This window comes from Hypanus sabinus, chromosome 19 (genome assembly GCF_030144855.1).
Source record: "Hypanus sabinus isolate sHypSab1 chromosome 19, sHypSab1.hap1, whole genome shotgun sequence".
Lineage (NCBI taxonomy): Eukaryota > Metazoa > Chordata > Chondrichthyes > Myliobatiformes > Dasyatidae > Hypanus > Hypanus sabinus.
Genome location: NC_082724.1, coordinates 78,764,729 through 78,786,581, shown reverse-complemented (window position 1 = coordinate 78,786,581; position 21,853 = coordinate 78,764,729). Strand labels below are relative to the sequence as shown.

The following is a 21,853-nucleotide window of genomic DNA, read 5'->3' as shown; positions in this document are numbered from 1 at the left end:
AAGCCCTTCATTTCCATTCAACCATGTGCCTATGTAAGAGAATCTTAAATATCCCTAATGTATCTGCCTCAGTACATCCCAGAGTTACAGCGTGGAATAGGCCAGTCCTCTGAGCTGTGCTGCCCAGCGACCCCTGATTTCACCCCAGCCTAATCACAGGACAATTTAAATGACCAATTAACCTACTAACCAATACATCTTTGGACTGTGGGAGGAAATGGAGAAAACCCTTGCATTCCATGAAGGACGTACAGGCTGCTTACAGAGGGTGCCAGAATTGATCTCTGAACGCCAATGCCCAGAGCTGTAATAGCATCGCGCTAACCACTTAACACTCTCTTCATAAATATTCTACCTCTAACCTCTCCCCCAAACTTTCCTCCTGAAGAGACGTCCTCTGAAAAGACAATTCACCGCTGCACACAGAGAGACTGTACAGTGGGAAAAGAAAGTCCAAGTACTTTATCAGTTACCTTGTCATCTCTGCATAAACACTGACCGATAATGCAGGTGGCTGTTTACTAACTCCTCATCCATTGCTTTCCAGTTATCTCAATGACTTGGATCGAATCGTACAGCCAGGCTATCTCCCCACTGAGCAAGACGTGCTGCGTTCACGAGTGAAAACCACTGGCATCATTGAGACCCAGTTCGGATTCAAGGATCTCAACTTCAGGTACTGGCAATGGACACGGAGGGACCCAGCTGTTGTCCATGCACTCAACACAGGAGCAGCACAGCAGTTAGTGCAATAATTCACAGTTCTGCAGCTCCACATTCTTATTCATCAAACACCACTTTAAATTTTAGGTGTTTCAGTAACATAGCAGCTAGCATGACTGGTCGGGACATCTGAGTTCGGAGTTCAAAAAAAGTTTATGTATTCTTCCTGTGTGCATGTGGGTTTCCTCTGGGTGCTCCAGTTTCCCCTCATAGTCCAAAGACATACCAGTTAGTAGGATAATTAGTCACTGTAAATGGTCTTGTGATTAGACTAGGCTTAAATCGGTGGGTTATTGAGCAGCGCAGCTCAATGGCTGAAAGGGCCTTCTCCACGCTGTATCTTTCAATGAAATAAACACACCCAATGAATTGTCTTCCGCAGCAGTGGGTGGCAATAAACCCCACTGACCCACCACCTACAGAAATCCCTTCTCAGCTCTGTTCTTGTATTCTGAGATTGTGTCATCTGGTCCGAGATTAAGAGATTTAATTAACCTCTTTGTGTAGGTATGAGTTTACTCTGTAATCATTGGTACAAAGGTCACTCATGTCCTTCCCCTCTTTTTAAGGATGTTTGACGTGGGGGGCCAACGCTCTGAGCGCAAGAAATGGATCCACTGCTTTGAAGGGGTCACATGCATCATCTTCATTGCCGCTCTCAGTGCCTACGACATGGTCTTGGTCGAGGACGATGAAGTGGTAAGTGTATGGGCAGACTGGCAGGCATCTGCCACCAAGGGGAGGCGGTGGATATAGTTCCTCCTCCTCTTTTCACTGTCGACCTCATATCTGCTCCCCGACCACTGCAAATCAGGATAATCCCATCATTTCCAAACCTGGACTTTTGCATTCAGTTCTGCTTGCCTCGTTACAGGAAGGATGTGGAAACTTTGGAGAGGGTTCAAAGGAGAGTTAACAGAATGCTGCCTGGATTGGAGAGCGTGTCTTATGACAGTAGGGTTGGTAGGCTAATTGGCCACTGTAAATTCCCAGTAATTCCATACTGGGTTGGGGTCTGGCTCCCCCCAGTGTTCATTCTCAGCAAGACCAGCTAGATTGCCTTCATCTGTGGCTGCACTTGCACTAAATATGAGCTGTTCTTGCAGAAATGTGGCTATAGGACAACATCCATGCACCATCAATCTACAGGCTATGTCATTCAGGAAGCTGGGCTACATTCGGTTTTTTTAATACACTTTTTGTAACTTTTTTTTGCTACCATGGCTTTTATGCACTGTGGTTGAGTGCAGTTTCAGTGATTCGCGCCTTGACCCTGGAGGAATACTGGTGAATTTGGCTGTATTCCTGTGTATGGTTGAATGACAATTTAACTTGAACTTGAACCAAGGTTGAGTGAGTGGCTGAATCCCAGGGGCAATGATAAGAATAAAGAAGGGGTTAATGTAGGATTGGTGTAAATAGGTGGTTGATGTGAGCACAGACTTGATGGGCTGAAAGGCCTGCTCCTGCACTGTATCTGTCTCTTTATGAGATACAGGATGCGCCTCTGCTTTAGTCTGTTTCCTTATTCTTTTCCATCTCTGACTCCTGATTTAAAAAAAAATAGAAGGCCATAGATGGGAGCTGAACATCAAAGGATATACTTTGTATTGAAAGGACAGGCAGGAAGGCAGAGGCAATGGTGTGGCTCTGTTGGTAAGAGATAGAATTACATTTTTAGAAAGAGGTGACATAGGGTCAGAAAATGTTGAATGTTTGTGGATCGAGCTAAGAAACTGCAAGGGTAAAAACCATCAAAGGAGTCAAATAGTAGCCTAGAAGTGGGTTTAAGATTGCAAAGAGAGCTGGAAAAGGCATGTAATAAGGGTGATGACACAGTTGTAATGGGGGTCTACAAAATGCAAGGAGATTGAGAAAATCAGATTAGTGTTGGATCACAAGAGAGGGAATTTGTTGATGCCTACGAGATGACTTTTTAGAGCAGTTTGTGCTTCAGCCTGCTCGGGGAAAGGTTATCTATGATTGGGCGTTGGGTAACAACCCAGATCTTATTAGGGAACTTAGTGTAAAGGAACCCTTAGGAGGCAGTGATCTTAATGTGATTAAATTTTCCTGCAATTCAAGAGGGAGAAGCACAAGTCAGCTTTATCAGTATCACAATGGAGTAAAGGGAATTACAGAGGCATGAGAGAGGAGCTTGCCCAGGTGGATTGGAGGAGGATACTGGCGGGGATGACGGGAGAGCAGAGATGGATGGAATTTCTGGAAGTAGTTCACAAGGGGCAGGATAGATGTGTCCCACAGAGAAAGAAGATCTCAAATGGCAGGGGTAGGCAATTGTGGCTTTCAAAGAACATTAAGGACTGCATAAAAACCAAGGAAAGGGCATATAAGGTAGCAAAGGTAAGTGGGAAATTGGATGATTGGAAAACTTTTAAAATCCAAAATGTAATTATGATATGAAGGCAGACTAGCCAATAATGTACTGTAAAGCAGGATACCAGGAGTTTCCTCAGTTATATAAGTAGAAAAAGGGGGGAGGTTAGAGTTGATTTCGGACCAATAATAAATGATGCTGGTGAGGTAATAATGGGGGCAAAGAAATGGCAGGTGAACTTAATGGGTAACTTGCATCAAGTCTTCACTGTGGAAGACACTAACAGTGTGCCAGAGGTCTGTGAGTGTCAGGGAGCAGGAGTGAGTGCCATTGCTATTACAAAGGAAAAAGTGCCAGGTAGACTCAAAGATCTTAAGGTGGATAAGTCACCTGAACCAGATGGGCTATATCCCAGAGTCCTGAGAGAGGTTGAATTAAATTGACTTTCCTACTTACATCCTTCATATACATGAGGAGTAAAAATCTTTATATTATGTCTCTGTCTAAATGTGCAATGTACAATTTATAGTAATTTATAATAAATAGTATGTACAACAGGACAATAAATATAACATAGAAATCAGTTGTGTCAGCATGAATTAATCAGTCTGATGGCCTGGTGGAAGAAGCTGTCCCGGAGCCTGTTGGTCCTGGCTTTTATGCTGCGGTACTGTTTCCTGGCTGGTAGCAGCTGGAACAGTTTGTGGTTGGGCTGACTTGTGTCCCCTATGATCCTTCAGGCCCTTTTTACACACCTGTCTCTGTAAATTTCCTGAATAGTGGGAAGTTCACATCTACAGATGTGCTGGACTGTCCGCACCACTCTCTGCAGAGTCCTGTGATTGAGGGAAGTACAGTTCCCATACCAGGCAGTGATGCAGCCAGTCAGGATGCTCTCAATTGTGCCCCTGTGGAAAGTTCTTATGATTTGGGGGCCCACACCAAACTTCCTCAACTGTCTGAGGTGAAAGAGGCGCTGTTGTGCTTTTTCACCACATAGCCGGTACGTACAGAGCACGTGATGTGTATGCCAAAGAACTTAAAGCTGTCACCCTCTCAACCCCAGATCTATTGATGTCAATAGGGGTGAGCCTGTCTCCATTCCTCCTGTAATCCACAACCAGCACCTTTGTTTTTGTGACATTGAGGGAGAGGTTGTTTTCTTACACCACTGTGTCAGAGTAATGACTTCTTCTCTGTAGGCTGCCTCATTATTATTTGAGATTAGACCAATCAAGGTAGTATCATTTGCAAATTTAATTAGCAGATTGGAGGTGTGGGTGGTGACACAGATATGGGTATACAGAGAGTAAAGGAGGGGGCTTAAGACACAGCCCTGTGGGTCTGAGGGTTTCAGGTGAGGGAGCCCACTCCGGCAATCTGACAGGAATTCCAGGATCCAGCTGCACAAGGCAGAGTGAAGGCTGTGGTCTCTGAGCTTCCTGTCAAGCCTGGATGGAATTATGGTGTTGAACGCTGAACTGTAATCCAAAAACAGCTTTTGCTCCCTGATGCGCTATCAGTAACTCTAGGAGACTGGAAGTAGAGTACATGAGGATAGGCTTTTATTAACAGCAAAAACGGGCACAACTATGTTGAAGACTGTGGGAGGAGCAGTGTCCCAATTATCTTTATACAGGGGTCTGTGGGAGGAGCCACAGGAGCAGTCAGCAGAGGGGCGTGTCCAGACAGGTATACATGGTTTACCACACTCACAGAAAGCAGAGAGAGGTTGTAGACGGGTCATATTCTGCATGGGGGTCAGTCACCAGTGGAGTGCCTCAGGGATCTATTCTAGGACCCCTTCTCTTCATGATTTTTATAAATGACCTGGATGAGAAAGTGGAGAGATGAGTTAGTAAATTTGCTGATGACACAAAGGTTGGAGGTGTTGTGGATAGTGTGGAGAGCTGTCAGAGGTTACAGCAGGACATTGATAGGATGCAAAACTGGGCTGAGAAATGGCAGATGGAGTTCAACCCAGATAAGTGTGAGGTGGTTCATTTTGGTAGGTCAAATATGATGGTAGAATACAGTATTAATGGTAAGACTCTTGGCAGTGTGGAGGATCAGAGGGATCTTGGGGTCTGAGTCCATAGGACACTCAAAGCAGCTGAGCAGATTGACTCTGTGGTTAAGAAGGCACACGGTGCTTTGGCCTTCATCAATCATGGGATTGAGTTCAAGAGCTGAGAGGGAATGTTACAAATTTATAGGACCCTGGTCGGACCCCACTTGGAGTACTGTGCTCAGTTCTGGTCACCTCTACAGCACAGATGCGTTAACTATAGAAAAGGTGCAGAGGAGATTTACAAGGATGTTGCCTGGATTGGGGAGCATGCCTTATGAGAATAGGTTGAGTGAACTCAGCCTTTTCTCCTTGGAGCAGCAGAGAATGAGAGGTGACCTGATAGAGTCGTACAAGATGATGAGAGACATTGGTCATGTGCATAGTCAGGGGCTTTTCCCCAGGGCTGAAATGGTTGCCACAAGACAGCATAGTTTTAAGGTGCTTGGAAGTAGGTAAAAAAAACAATAGACAATAGACAATAGGTGCAGAAGTAGACCATTTGGCCCTTCAAGCCTGCACCACCATTCTGAGATCATGGCTGATCATCTACTATCAATACCCGGTTCCTGCCTTGTCCCCATATCCCTTGATTCCCCTATCCATAAAATACCTATCCAGCTCCTTCTTGAAAGCATCCAGAGAATTGGCCACCACTGCCTTCCGAGGCAGTGCATTCCAGACCCCCACAACTGTCTGGGAGAAGAAGTTTTTCCTTAACTCTGTCCTAAATGACCTACCCCATATTCTCAAACCATGCCCTCTGGTACTGGACTCTCCCAGCATCTGGAACATATTTCCTGCCTCTATCTTGTCCAATCCCTTAATAATCTTATATGTTGCAATCAGATCCCATCTCAATCTCCTTAATTCCAGCGTGTACAAGCCCAGTCTCTCTAACCTCTCTGCGTAAGACAGTCCGGACATCCCAGGGATTAACCTCGTGAATCTACACTGCACTTTCTCTATAGCCAGGATGTCCTTCCTTAACCCTGGAGACCAAAACTGTACCCAATACTCCAGGTGTGGTCTCAGCAGAGCCCTGTACAAATGCAAAAGGATTTCCTTGCTCTTGTACTCAATTCCCTTTGTAATAAAGGCCAACATTCCATTGGCCTGCTTCACTGCCTGCTGCACTTGCTCATTCACCTTCAGTGACTGATGAACAAGGACTCCTAGATCTCTTTGTATTTCTCCCTTACCTAACTCTACACCGTTCAGATAATAATCTGCCTTCCTATTCTTACTCCCAAAGTGGATAACCTCACACTTATTCACATTAAACATCATCTGCCAAGTATCTGCCCACTCACTCAGCCTATACAAGTCACCCTGAATTCTCCTAACATCCTCATCATATGTCACACTGCCACCCAGCTTGGTATCATCAGCAAACTTGCTGATGTTATTCTCAATGCCTTCATCTAAATTGTTGATGTAAATTGTAAACAGCTGTGGTCCCAATACTGAGCCCTGTGGCACCCCACTAGTCACCACCTGCCATTCTGAGAAACACCCATTCACCGCTACCCTTTGCTTTCTATCTGCCAACCAGTTTTCTATCCATGTCAATGTCTTCCCCCCAATGCCATGAGCTCTGATTTTACCCACAAATCTCCTATGTGGGACCTTATCAAATGCCTTCTGAAAATCGAGGTACACTACATCCACTGGATCTCCCCCGTCTAACTTCCTGGTTACATCCTCGAAAAACTCCAATAGATTAGTCAAGCATGATTTGCCCTTGGTAAATCCATGCTGGCTCTGCCCAATCCTATCACTGCCATCTAGATATGCCACTATTTCATCTTTAATAATGGACTCTAGCATCTTCCCCACCACTGATGTCAGGCTGACAGGTCAATAGTTCTCTGTTTTCTCCCTCCCTCCTTTCTTAAAAAGTGGGATAACATTAGCCATTCTCCAATCCTCAGGAACTGAACCTGAATCTAAGGAACATTGGAAAATGATTACCAATGGATCCGCAATTTCCAGGGCCACCTCCTTTAGTACCCTAGGATGCAGACCATCTGGACCTGGGGATTTGTCAGCCGTCAGTCCCATCAGTCTACTCATCACTGTTTCCTTCCTAATGTCAATCTGTTTCATTTCCTCTGTTACCCTACGTCCTTGGCCCATCCATACATCTGGGAGATTGCTTGTGTCTTCCCTAGTGAAGATAGATCTAAAGTACTTATTAAATTCTTCTGCCATTTCTTTGTTTCCCATAACAATTTCACCCAATTCATTCTTCAAGGGCCAACATTGTTCTTAACTATCTTCTTTCTCTTCACATACCTAAAAAAGCTTTTGCTATCCTTTATATTCCTGGCTAGCTTGCGTTCGTACCTCATTTTTTCTCCCCGTATTGCTTTTTTAGTTAAGTTCTGTTGTTCCTTAAAAATTTCCCAATCATCTGTCCTCCCATTCACCTTAGCTCTGTCATATTTCCTTTTTTTTAATGCTATGCCATCTCTGACTTCCTTTGTCAACCACTGTGGCCCCTTTCCCCCCTTTGAATCCTTCCTTCTCCGGGGGATGAACTAATTTTGCACCTTGTGCATTATTCCCAAGAATACCTGCCATCGCTGTTCCACTGTCTTTTCTGCTAGGATATCTGTCCAGTTAACTTTGGCCAGCTCCTCCTTCATGGCTCCATAGTTTCCCCTGTTCACTGACACCTCCGATCTGCCCTTATCCTTCTCAAATTGCAGATAAAAACTTATAATGTTATGATCACTACCTCCTAATGGCTCCTTTTCTTCAAGATCACTTATCAAATCCTGTTCATTGCACAACACTAAATCCAGAATAGTCTTGTCCCTGGTCAGGTCTCGTACAAGCTGTTCCAAGAATGCATCCCTTAGGCACTCTACAAACTCCCTATCCTGGGGTCCAGCACCAACCTGATTCTCCCAGTTCACCTGCATGTTGAAATCCCCCATAACTACTGCAACATTACCTTTGCCATATGCCAATGTTAACTCCCTATTCAACTTGCACCCAATATCCATGCTACTGTTTGGTGGCCTGTAGACAACACCCATTAGGTCTTTTTGCCCTTACTGTTCCTCAGTTCTATCCACACAGACTCTACTTCTCCTGATCCTATGTCCCCCCTTGCAAAGGACTGAATCTCATTCCTCACCAACTGGGCCACCTCACCCCCTCTGCCCACATTTCTGTCCCTACAATAGCACGTATTCCCTTGTACATTCATTTCCCAGGTCTGATCTCCCTGCAGCCATGTCTCCGTTATCCCAACGACATCATAGTTACCCACTCGCACCTGAGCTTCAAGCTCATCCGCCTTATTTCTGACACTTCGTGCATTCAGTTATAGAATTCTTAGCCCATTTCTCCTCTCTCTGTTTAAATCACTGCCTATTGTGCTTAACCCAGCTCCCCGAACTCCCATCAGGCTATACACACCTTGAATTTTGTTGTCCTTCCTAAATTTACTTATTCTTCCTGCACATTTAACTCCATGTTCCGTCAGACCATCCCTCTGTACATGTGTCCTCCTTATCACTTGTTCCGCCTCACCTTTCTCTGCTACACACTTAATATTCCAGAACCGTGTAGTCCCCACCTGTCCTATATTCTTCCTCTCGCTATCCTCTCTCACATTCTGGATCCCTGCCCCCTGCAAATTTAGTTTAAACCCCCCCCCCCCCCGAGAAGCACTAGCAAACTTTCCTGCAAGAATGTTAGTACCACTCCAGTTCAGGTGTAAACCGTCCCTTCGGAACAGATCCCACCTTCCCTGGAACAAAGCCCGACATCTAAAACCCTGAAGCCCTCCCTCCTGCACCATCCTCTCAGCCACGTATTAATCTGTATAATCCTTCTGTTCCTTGCCTCACTCGCACGTGACACAGGTAGCAAAAAGAAGATGTCAGGGGCAAGTTTTTACGCAGAGAGTGGTGAGTGCATGGAATGGGCCGCTGGCGATGGAGTTGGAGGTGGATATGATAGGGTCTTTTAAGACTATCCTGGATAGGTAAAAGGAGCTTAGAAAAATAGAGGGGTATGGGTAACCCTAGGTAATTTCTAAGTAAGGAGATGTTCAGCACAGCATTGTGGGCCGAAGGGCCTGTATTGTGCTGTAGGTTTTCTATGTTTCTAACTGCATACTCACATAAGCATCCTTCTCCAGATGTGTAAGGACTCTGTGGAGAGCTGTGGTTATTGCATCATCTGTTGATCGGTTGTGTCGGTAGACGAATTGTAGGGTGTCCAGTGTGGTTGGCTCCAAGCTGCAGATGTAGTCCTTGACCAGCCTCTCAAAGCATTTGCTTATTATTGAGGTGAGTGTGACAGGATGCCAGTCGTTCAGACATGTTACCCTGGTCTTTTTAGGTACAGGGACAATGGTGGATGTTTTGAAGTAGGAGGGCACCCTACACTGGGAGAGGGAGAGATTAAAAATGTCTGTAAACACATCTGCCAGTTGTGCTGCACACACTCTGAGTACCCGTCCTGGGACGCCGTCCGGTCCCGCAGCCTCGTGACTGTCCACTCATTGGAAACACCTGCAAACTTCAGCCTCAGAGATGACTCGGGTGCAAGTCACTTCAGCAACTCTCCTCTAGGGCTCAGTGTTGGCAAATTGAGCATAAAAAAGATTTAGCTCATCTGGGTGAGAGGAACCACCATTACATTTAGCTTTGAAGTCTGTGACCATGCCATTAGCTGCGTGTGTTGTTGGTGGAGAGTTGAGTCTGGATCTTGTCCCTGTATTGTCAGTTCTCTGTCTTCACGACTTTGCTCAGATTGTAGCTGCATTTCTTGAGCTCCTGCTGATTACCAGCAATGTAAGTACTTCTGGCACGGAACTGTTGATCCAGGGTTTCTCATTTGGATAGTCCCTGACCGACTTCTGGGTGACAACATCCTCAATACACTTCCAGAAGAAACTCGTGACCCCATCCGTGAACTCGGAGACTTCCTCATCGTGGAAGACATTCCAGTCGACATCATTAAAGCAGTCCTACAGCATGGTGGCCGATTGGTCGGATCAACAGTGGATGGGTTTAACTATGGCTGCCTCTTGTTTCAGCTTCTGCCTGCACATGGGTTGAGTATGTTGTCTCCCCGTGTGCTGACAAAACTTTGGAGAGACTTTAGACAGTGACACTGGTGACGATGAAGGCAGCCTCTGGGTGTGCAGTCTTCAGGGTGCTGATGGTCACATACAGTTCCTTGAGAGCCAGGTCAGTAAGAGGAACAAACACAGCTGTGATCATAACAGTTGTGAACTCAGTAGGCAGCCAGAAAGTTCTACTACCAGCCCAAGGTACTCCAGATCCAGGGAACAAAAGGATTTGAGGGCATGCACATTCTGGGGGTCACACCAAGCATTAATGACCATGAAGCATATTCCTCCTCCTTTACTCATCCCAGTGAGGTTTTCCACCTGTTCGCCCGGAACAGGGAGATTGCTGCAGAGATCACGGATGCATTGGCCATGAATCACTTGACTCTGGCGTGGTCCCAGAAGACTGGAAGATTGCAAATGTCACTCCACTCTTTAAGAAGGGAGCAAGGTAAAAGGAAGGAAATGATAGGCCAGTTAGTCTAACCTCAGTGGTTAGGAAAGTGTTGGTGTCTATTATTAAGGATGTTTCGAGGTACTTGGAGACTAATGATAAAATAAGTCAATATCAGCATGTTTCTGTGAAGGGAAATCTTGCCTGACAAATCTGTTAGAGTTCTTTGATGAAGTAACAATCAGGGCGGACAAAGGAAGGGTAGTGGATGTCACTAACTTGGATTTTCAGAAGGCATTTGATAAGGTGACACACATAAAGCTGCTTAACAAGATAAAATCCCAAGGTGTTCCAGGAAAGTCACTGGCATGGATAACGAGTGGCTGACAGGCAGGAGACAGTGAGTGAGTTTAAAAAGGGCCTTTTCTGGTTGACTGCCAGTGACTAGTGGTGTTCCTCACTGGTCAGTATTGGGACATCTAGTTTTCACATTATTTGTCAGTGATTTAGATAGTGGAATTGATGACTTTGTGGCAACGTTTGTAGATGATATGAAGATAGGTGGAGGGTTAGGAGGCGCTGAGGAAACAATGCGGTTTCAGCAGGACTCAGACAAGTTGGAAGAATGGGCAAAGAAGTGGCAGATGGAATAGTGTTGAGAAATGTATGATAATGCATTTTGGTAAAAGGAACAATAGTGCAGACTATCATCTAAATGGGGAGAAGATTCAAACATCAGGGGTGCAGTGGGACTTAGGAGTCCTCATGCAAGACTCCCAGAAGGTTAATTTACAGGTTAAGTTTGTGGTAAAGAAGGCAAATGCAATGTTGGCATTTATTTCAAGAGGAATAGAATATGAAAGCAAGGAGACAATGCTGAGACTTTATAAGACACTAGACAAGCCGCGCTTGGAGTATTGTCAACAGTTTTGGGCCCCATATCTCAGAGAGAATGTATTTTCATTGGAGAGAGTCCAGAGGAGGTTCACGATGATGATTCTGGGAATGAAGAGGTTAACATATGAAGAGCGTCTGACTGCTTTGGGCCTGTACTCACTGGAATTTAGAAGAATGTGTAGGGATCTCATTGAAACCTGTTGGAAGGACTAGATAGTGTGGATATGGAGAGGATGTTTCCAATGGTGGGGGTATCTAGGCACAGCCTCAAAATTGGGGGTGACTCTTTAGAACAGAGACAAGGAGGAATTTTTTTAGCCAGACAGTAGTAAATCTGTGGAATGCTCTGCCACGGACAGTGGTGGAAGCCAAGTCCAAGTTTATATTTAAGGAGGAAATTGAATGTTTCCTGATCAGTCAGGGCATCAAAGGATATGGCAAGAAGCCAGGTGTATGGGGTTGCGTGGGATCCGGGATCAGCCATGATGGAATGGAGGAGCAGACTCGATGGGTTGAATGGCCAAGTTCTTCTCCTATGCCTAATGGTCTTACGTTCCACTCCCTATTACAAACATTCTTCCAGCCACCACAAGCCCCTCAGTTGCCCACTCCCATTGAAGAGTCCTCAGTCTGAGACGTTGACTGTTTCTTTCCTGACCTGCTGAGTGCTTAACTTCTTGCTTCACATTTCCAGCATCCACTTTTTTTTAAAAGAACTTTTGGTCAGGGTCGGCCATGGATATTGAGTCCAAACTGTCCACCTGATATGCAAGCCAGGGCAATACAATATGGAGAGGCCCCCCCGCCCACCGCTGATGAACCCATGGATACAGTTAGACACCAGCAGTGTCACTGGAGTTGCCCATCAGCACTGAACTCAATATAGGACTGCTTTATGGGCTCCAGCTCGGAGTTTTCTGCTTGAGATTTCCTCCCAAAGTCTTACCCATGAGTGGGCATAGCCACCAGACAGCAGAGGTTTGAAATCAGAGTTTTCCTTCTCCTAAATGAGCTGCCAACCACAGCCAATGAGCCACATCTGTCTGAAGTGATCGGTTTTAAGATGCCAGTAACATTCCTTTGCCCCTTTAGTAGAAATGGTTCCATTGGGCTTAGTAGCTAAGCCACACGTGAAGGGGAGGAGCTGGAGTTGGCTGTCAGAGACTATCTGAGGCGCATGTCATAAGAAACATTTAATAGGCAATGGGAGCTTATCCCCACTACTCCTCCCCCCTCCGCTATAACAACCTCAAGGAGCTGGCTTCAATAACAACACAAGTTACCACTGCTTTTCAAGAGAAACTAACTAAAGAAACAAGTAATTGGAGGCCATAAATCAATTGACCAGACAAAGGCTTCAGAGAGGAAATTCCATGCAGCAAAAATCAGGAGGAGCCAATTATAGAGTCATAGAGCAGATAAATGGGCCATTCAGCCCATCTAGTCTGTGCTGAGCTATTATTCTGATATTTGATAACTAATTACTCCTTCCTCCATCATTATTTCCCTTGCTTATGCTATTGTGCAAATCAAAAGGTACAAAAGATAGTTAATTCAGCAATACAATACAGTACGCAAAAAAAAAAACAAGAAGCAATCTTGATCTGCAGCCCAACTGCTTTAAGCAGCTGGCTTCTTTAAGGAGAACCAACACTCGACTTTATGGCCTCAGATCAAGTAAGAATAATTGAGGCCTGGTTGTTCGTCTGTCCACTGGGAGCACAGTCAGAAGATGTGTATATGTGAGGAGCAGTTCAGGTACTCCCCGGACTGCCACTTGATCCCGTAGATATCAGCCAGTCAAGAGAAAAATGGTGTATTTCTTCCAGCTGTTCCAGTTTCTTCTCACAGTCCAGAGACATTCCAGTTAGTAGGTTAATTGCTCGTTGAAAATTTGTCCTGTGATTAGGCTAGGGATAAACAGGGGGTTGCCAGGAGGAGCGGCTCAAAGGCAAGAAGTACCTATTCCGTGCAGTGTCTCAGTAAATACACCAATAACAGCAGGAGACTGTGCAGTCAGCAAGATGCCCATTGCTCATCTTTACTCCACAACCCTGCCGCTCTCAAACCCACTCACATGCTCTTGCAGGCTCCGCCATTTGTGCACCAGTTTCCGTTTGTAAAGACGAGCTTCCTGATTTCACACTGGGTTATATAGTGACACAACTGCTCCAAGTGCCACCTTGCCACCTGGAGACCAGGTGCTGTCTGATTAGATTTTGTACATGCTCTCTGCAACTGCGTTACATTCCTCCATTTTCTTTTCGTGTCTCAAAGACATGTGGATTGATTGGTTAATTGCCCCTGTTGCATAAAGGAATGATAGCATATGGAGGAATGTATTTATTTAAATACAATGCAGAACAGGCCCTTCTGGACCTTCAAGTTGTGTGGCTCAGCAGCCCCAGATTAACCCTAGCCTAATCACGGGACAATTTACAATCACCAAATAACCCAGTACCTGGTGCAGCTTTGGACTGTGGGAGAAAACCAGAGCACCCAGAGTAATTCCACACATTCCACAGGAAAGATGTACAGACACTCTCCAAGTACCAGGTCTGTGTATTATCCACCACCACGTGTCCTGGCAACTGTTTAGCTGGCATTAAGTTGATGTAAGACGCTTCCTGTGAAAACATCTCACTGCTCTTGGGTTGGAAAATACACTCACTGCTTCATTGGCAATAAAGATAACCATTTTCTATCATTGTATTATAAGTGGGTTTAAGGATTCAAGGGACAGCACTACCTGCTGTGCAGCAAAATTCTTGTATGAGGCATCTTGGGGTGCGTGCCATAGATTTGTCATCCCTGCCTAGAGTGTGTAGATGTAAATGGTATCCCTTTCTGCTAGATTCCTCCCCCGAGAAACTAACCATTACATATGGGCATATTCGTAGAATATCACTTGCTTGTGGTGAGGTTTGGAGTGGAAAGAGCATCAGTTGGCCAGATACAAGGTAGTTGGAAAGACCAAATTCAGAAAGTAATCAAATCCCTGAAGGGATGAAAAACCAATGGTACAAAATTCCATTCAAATTCTTTCATCAATTCCAATTATTGATACATTAATGATTGATTATTTACTTTATATATTGAATAATTATTTATCAATTATTGTATTTTGTTATTATCTTGTAAATGCCTGAAAGAATGAATGAACTGATGGTACTATGTATATGAACTTTGATAATAAATTTGACTCTCTCAATGACAGAACCGCATGCACGAGAGTCTGCATCTCTTCAACAGCATCTGTAATCATCGCTACTTCATCGCCACCTCCATTGTCCTCTTCCTCAACAAGAAGGACGTGTTTCAGGAAAAGATCAAGAAGACCCACCTGAGCATCTGTTTCCCGGATTATGACGGTCAGTATCAACATTGTTGTACTCTCCTTGTTACAGCACACTTCTCAAAGAAACAGCCAGGTTCACTGCCAGCTACACACACACTGAGAGCTTCAAAGTCCAGCTCAATTATCATACGAGTAAAGATTAGCTTCACTTGTTACAGCTACATGTACATAGAGCGAACGGTGTCGCTTTGGGTCAAATCATATCAGCAAGGTTTGTGCAGGGGCCTCTGTGTTTCCAGCACCAACAGAGCAGCACAGCTAACCCAAATTCATACATTTTTAGGATGTGCGTGGAAACCTTAACACCCAGAGACAAACCACAGTCATGGGGAGTCACAGACGTAAGTGCAAATCAAAATTGGTTTGGAAATCACTGTGCTGTAATAAAGTTCAAAGTAAATTTATTATCAAAGTATGTATGCTGTACACAAGATTTGTCTTCTTCCAGGCAGTCACAAAAGAGAGAAACCCAATAGAACCCACTCCAGCAATAGCCAAACTGTGGCTCATTTACCGCTCTTGGTCCTGGGCCTCACCTCTTCGATTCTGCCCATACGCACCACTCCACAGCCATTCTACACCTTCAGTTTACACCACAAAGATGCCAGGTCATACAGGTGGCTCAAAGACTCAATTCTGGAAGAGAAGTTACAGGTTATCAAGTGAAAATGAAGTTAATAGTTTTGTTTGCTGTCAGCAAGCCATCACTCTGCTTCCCCGGCGCCCATTTAAACCCATTTATTGTAAATTGTTTTTACACAACCTGCTATCATTATAATACTTTGCCCACAATTAAAACATTTTGCTTAGCTGTCAGGAAAAAGTAATCAAAGATTTCTCGTCTTTCTCAAGTGTTAACTATTCTCCACTCACCTCTGAGTCAGTAGATTCAAGTGGGTTGGAGCCTCCCTCCAGAGGCAAGGGTGCAGCGTCCAGGCTAACACTCAACTCTGGCTTTAGAATGGAGCACTTTGAAAATGTTGCATCACCCCTCTCAGCTGCACAGTGCAATTTCATAAAGAGCTATCCTTATCCTCGGTGCATGCCATTTAAAACTTTGACAAACTTCTTTTGATGCTCTGTGAAGAGTATCCTGACTGGTTTCATCACAGCCTAGTTAGCAACACCAACCCCCAGGATAGAAAACCCTACAAAAAGTGGCAGATACACTCCAGAACATCAGAGGCAAAGCCCTCACCACCACTGAGCACATTCACCAGAAGCACTGCCACAAGAAAGCAGCATCCATCATTGAGCTCTGTCACCACCCAGGCCATACTCACTTCTCGCTGCTGCCATCAGGAAGAAGGTACAGGAGCCTGAGGTCCCACACTATCAGGTTCAGGAACAGTTAATACCCCTCAAACATCAAGTTCCTGAATTAGTGTGAATAACTTCACTTACCTCAGTTCAAACTCTTTATGTATGTTTGGAGAGCAAAACACAAGCCACTTTCTGCAGGATGCACTCTCTCTGATCCACAGGCAGCCAGTCCAATTATGCAGACAGAAGAGATTGTTGTTGCAGGTATCTGGAGTGCTGGGGGAACTCAACAGGTGAAGCAATAAGTTTAAAGTACATTTATTATCAAAGTATGTATACCATCTGCAAACTTGAGACTCATCTTCTTGCAGGCAGCCACAAAACAAAGAAACAATAGAGTCCACCAATAAACCCCACGCAACAAAGACAGTCAAACATCCAGTGTGTGAAAAAGAACAAAAACTGTGCAGACAAAAAAGTAAAAGAGTAATACACAGAGCATAAACGGCAGTCCCCAAAAGGGAGTGTACGGTCACAGAGACAATGCACGCTCAGGCAAGTGCAGCTAGTCAGAATTCCTAGACCCCTCGCACCCGATGGCAATAATGAGAAGGGATGGGGACATGTCAAATACTTGCAGATGGAACAGGCTCAGGGAGAGGATCCTAGCTGACATAGAGTTGTGAACTAAACACCTCCAGGACCTCGATGCCTTAATCTTTTTAATCTGGCTTGGTGCTTAAATCGACTGAACTTTGTTTTTGCTCTTGATTCTGGGCCCCACCTCTTCAATCCAGAAAGTCCACTCCAACAATGGCCGACACAGCCACATAGACATTCTCATGAGTCCGGTTCACCGTATCCTTCAGCAAACTGCAAAACTCCAGATCATTTCAAAAGCAAATCTCCCAAAGAGAAATTACAGGCTGCATATTGCAGTGATTGTAGTCCAGAAAAAGTATACATATTTTGTAGAATACTTGTTAGCTGCCCACAAAATGTCACCATTTATCGCCAGCGCCATCTTGTGGCAGCAGCGGGATTGTTGACATTGCTGCTTCACCCCACATAATTTTGTATCTTGCCTCTATCAAATCTCTTTGTGATCTTCTATGTCCTAGGGATTGAAGTCCTAACCTAGTCAACCTTTTACTATAACTTAGGGTGTCAAGTCCCAGCAACATCTTTGTAAATGTTCTCTGCACTCTTTCAGTCATATTTACATCTTTCCTGTAAACAGGTGACCAGAACTGGACACAATATTCCAAATTAGGCCTCACTGACATTTTCTACAATTTTAACAAAACAACGCAACTCCTGTACCCAATAATTTGATTTTTCATGATTCCCACTGTCATTTTACATGAGTTCATACAAAAAGATTTAAATTTGGACAAAATATAGGATTAGACAGAAAACAAGGATTAGTGAAAACACTGAATCAGTTAAAAGTAGACCGGGACAATGTGAAAGTCATCCAAGATCAGGATAGGAGTGAGTTTGGAAGGCAGAATCAGAATGAGCTGAAATCTGGTGAATCCTTATGTGTCGTGGAAGAAACTGACAGGACAAGCTGCATCTACAGTAAGGAAAGGAACTGTCCCAGTTTGGGTCAAAGCTCTGCATCAGAACTGATGAAACTTCAGCACAAATTGTCAGTCTTGTGTGAAAATACGTCAGCAGAGAGAAGTACTAGTAGATATGAAGCATCCTCTTTATTCAACAAACAAGATGCAACAAGCATCATATTGAGACCATTTTGGTGGAAAGGTCTGGCTGGTCCAACGCTACCTGACATCTTATGTGCCAAACTTCAAAGGACAATACCATATTTACAATGCATCCACAATGCTTTCTTTGAAACTACACACAAACTTCACAGCTCCTGATTCACACCCACACAACAGACATCTAATGAATTTTAAACAACATTGCCTGGTCTGTGATTCAAGGCTTTTAGAAACTTACGGTTCAGAGCTGCATTTTAAATTAATCCACAATCTATATTCATATTTGGTGACTGAAGTCACCCTAATAGTCAGCCATTCATTTCCTCCCACTGATGCTGCCTGACCTATTGAGATTCTCCAGCAGATAGTTGTTGCTCCAGCTTCCAGATTCTCTGGTCTCTTGTGTTTACCTGACAACTCCATGGCCCACTGTTGCTCAAGGTTGACTATGGATGTTGCATCCTACAAACTGTAGTTGCTGTAGTCAATTCACAAGGCAGGATAGTACGATATGGAGAGCAAGCTGTTTCCCATCCAGCAGGCTCCCCTCTCCACACAGCTGATAAATCGAAAGGAATGGCAGAGACTGATACAGTTTGGCACCATTGACACTGCAGGGTTTTTCAGTCAGTTTTGAACTTAACACAGGACTGCCTCAGGGATTTTTCCTCGGAGTTTACTCCCGGTGCCTTCACCATGAGTGGACATAGCCGCAAAGCAGCGTAGGCTTGAGATCGGAGTTTTTCTTCTCCTAAATGAGCTGCAAACATGTCTTAATGAGCCCCATTTGCCCAAAGCAACTGGTTTCATGATGACTGTAACCCACTTTTGCCTCTTCTTCTATCAGTAGAAATAGTTCTGCCAGGCTTAGTAGCTAAGCCAGACATGAAGGCCAGGAGCTGGACTTGGTTGTCAGAGGCTGCTTGTGATGAATGCCATAGAGACCATTTAATAGGTTGTGGGAGCTTATCCTCACTACTAACCCCCCACCCCACCAGCTATAATGACCTTAAGGAACAACTTTGCAATGAACAACAGAAACCCTTACTGACTCACGACATTTGTGAAGACAGTATGTGCTTTAAGCACACTTGTGGTAAGAATTACTTGCCATTGGACTCAAATCCCAGACGGTGCATAGTCAGACAGAATGGGTGATGATCTCCAAGTAAACCGAGGGACATTTTCCAAATGTTGAATCTCATTGGGTTATTTTCCAACTTTTACAGGCAACAACTCAATGGAAGATGCCGGAAACTACATTAAAGCCCAGTTCCTGGAATTAAACATGAGGAGGGATGTGAAGGAGATCTATTCCCATATGACCTGCGCCACAGACACAGAGAATGTCAAGTTTGTGTTTGATGCAGTGACAGACATCATCATCAAGGAGAATTTGAAAGATTGTGGTCTGTTCTAAACCCATTCAAATACTCCAAGGTATAATTCTGATCTGAATAATAGTCAACTTTTAAGCGCTCATCCCTATTTTCAAATGTATGATATCGTTCCTTTCACTTTATCACTCCTGATAATTGAACTCACACACAACTTTAAGTTTACACACTGTATTTGGGGACTGTGCCTTCATTCTTGAGGACGGTGCTAAACAAAATCCTCTTTTTAAACCTCTCTTCCCCTCACTACTCTATGACTCCTTTTAGAGTTATAGAGTCATAGAACACAATGACGCAGAGGCTCCTCGGCCCACTTAGTCCATGCTGAACCATTACTATGCCTGGTCTCTTCCACCCGTATATGGACCATAGTCCTCCATAGCTCTCCCATCCATGTACCTATCCAAATTACTCTTAAATGTTGAATGAAACGCATATCCCCCACTTCTACTGGCAGCTAATTCCACACTCTCACCACCCTTTGAGTGGAGAAGCTCCCCCTCATGTTCCCCTTAAACATTTCAGCTTTTACCCTTAACCCATGACTTCTAGCCATAGTCTGTCCTATTCTCAGTGGAAAAAGCCTGCTTGCATTTAACCCATCTATACTCTACCTTTTAGGGACCTCCTTAAAACTTGATTTTATTTCACCTGTCCTAATACACCATCAAGTGACTTATTTCTAAATTTTGTTTGCCAAATGAGATATGAGATACATCATATTAAAGGCACTAATTCAATGCAAATTATCATTGTGGGCCTTGTTAGCCATGGTTGGAAGTTCATCTCAGAGAAGGAAACTCCGACCTCAAACCTCCGCTGCCTTGGAGCTATACCCCTCATGGGAAAGGCTTCGGGAATAAACCCCAAAGAAAAATCTGGAGCTAGAGTCCCTAAGGCTGCCCTGCAATGCGGCCGATACCAAACTGTATCGGTCTCTGCTGCGGGGTAGAGAAGGGGTGGAGAGGGGGAACCTGCTACAGCTTGCTCTCCATACCATACTGCCCTGGCTTGTGTATAACCTAGGCAGCAGGGACGCCACATCTATGGTTGACCCCAACGAATGAGGGGCCCCAGATTATCAGCCAATTGTCTTATGATTTGTTTTTCTATTCCTCTCAGGAATTCTATGCTACTGCAAGAAAACGGCTCATCGATGTCACAGCAAGTGAATCCAGGGGTTTGGCAACTTCATTTACAAAAAACATACCAGTCAATAAAATATCATCGGCACCAATTACTGAGTGGACATAAGCAGCAAATGTCTATCCAAAGGACAATTTAACATTAACACCACAATAATACCACCCACCCAGCTAGTTATCATCCTACAACAAAACAGAACTATCAATCAATATTCAATTCCTGAAATACCAGAGGAGAAAATGCCTACCAAAGATTTGGACTGATTTTTTCTCTTGATCTTCCAATTGTTTGAATTGGCTATAAAATGTAGCAATTTTCCCATTAATAAATACTGACAAAGTCGGTAAGTAATGAAATACACAGATTAGTTCATGTTTAATCCCATCACTGCAATACAATGGGCATGATGCAATGCATACTATGAGACCCATGGAGAACAGATCTAGAGAAGACTGTTCATTCAGTATTGGAATAAAGTGTGACAACTATAGAGGTTGTACTTGCAAGAAATCTGGCTTAATCAATATTGCAATGCATCAAAACACCTTTAGAGGGAGTTCTCACTAGAAGGGTTCAGTTATTGTAGTGAATCTGAATGATCTGCAGAGGACGACCAAGAGCACATGAGCATCTTCATACCTTGGAAAACAAGAAGAACCTCTCACAAGATACAATATATACAGCTCAATCTAGTCTAGTCTTGTGAGTAGTTGTAAGTAAAATGGCTTCCATTTGAATAATGAGAAAGATTTTGTGTAAATCCAATAAAAGCCCAGCAAAAACAAAACAAAACTGTGAAGCAGTCATTCAAATTGACAGATAATAACCACTCAAAACTGAAATTGGTTTATTATTTTACTTTGTTTTTATGTTATTTATGTAGAGATACAGCAGCAAATAGGCCTTTACAGCCAGGCCACCCAGCAATGTCCAACAACCCTGATTTAATCCTAACCCAATAACAGAACAGTTTACAATGACCAATTAACCCAGCTGGACTTTGGACTATGAGAGGAAACAGGTATTGAACTCTGAACTCTGACACCCTGGGCTGTAATAGAATAGTACAAATGACTACACTACCTTGGTGCCTGGTGCCCATTGTCACATGTACAGACATACAGTGAAAATCTTCTCCTAAATACCGTCCAAATAATTACACAGTGCACAGTGCAATGAGGATGGTTTCTATACGTAATGTGTCTGAGTTTGTGAAGAGAAATTAGCAAACACTGACGCACACTTAATACTTTACCCTGACTATTGGTGAAGGATATAGAACCATGGAACACTACAGCACAGTACAGGCCCTTCAGCCTTCCATGTTGTGCTGACCCCTATAATCCTTAAAAAAAAGTACTAAACCCACACTACCCCATAACCCTCCATTTTTCTTTCATCCATGTGCCTGTCCAAGAGGCTCTGAAATACCCCTAATGTT

The 21,853-nt window shown here is 44.0% G+C and overlaps 1 protein-coding gene across 1 annotated transcript in view; it reads left to right on the top strand.

Annotated features, from left to right (window-relative positions):
• The window catches only part of LOC132378091 (guanine nucleotide-binding protein G(t) subunit alpha-1), a 139,342-nt gene extending 118,252 nt beyond the window's left edge, over window positions 1-21,090 (top strand). Inside the window, exons 5-9 of the mRNA XM_059944838.1 lie at window positions 548-676; window positions 1,293-1,422; window positions 14,736-14,889; window positions 19,099-19,309; window positions 20,389-21,090. Coding sequence (XP_059800821.1) covers window positions 548-676; window positions 1,293-1,422; window positions 14,736-14,889; window positions 19,099-19,289 — 604 coding nt within the window. The 3' untranslated portion in view covers window positions 19,290-19,309; window positions 20,389-21,090. The remainder of the gene's footprint in view (window positions 1-547; window positions 677-1,292; window positions 1,423-14,735; window positions 14,890-19,098; window positions 19,310-20,388) is intronic.
• Window positions 21,091-21,853: the final 763 nt, after the last annotated feature.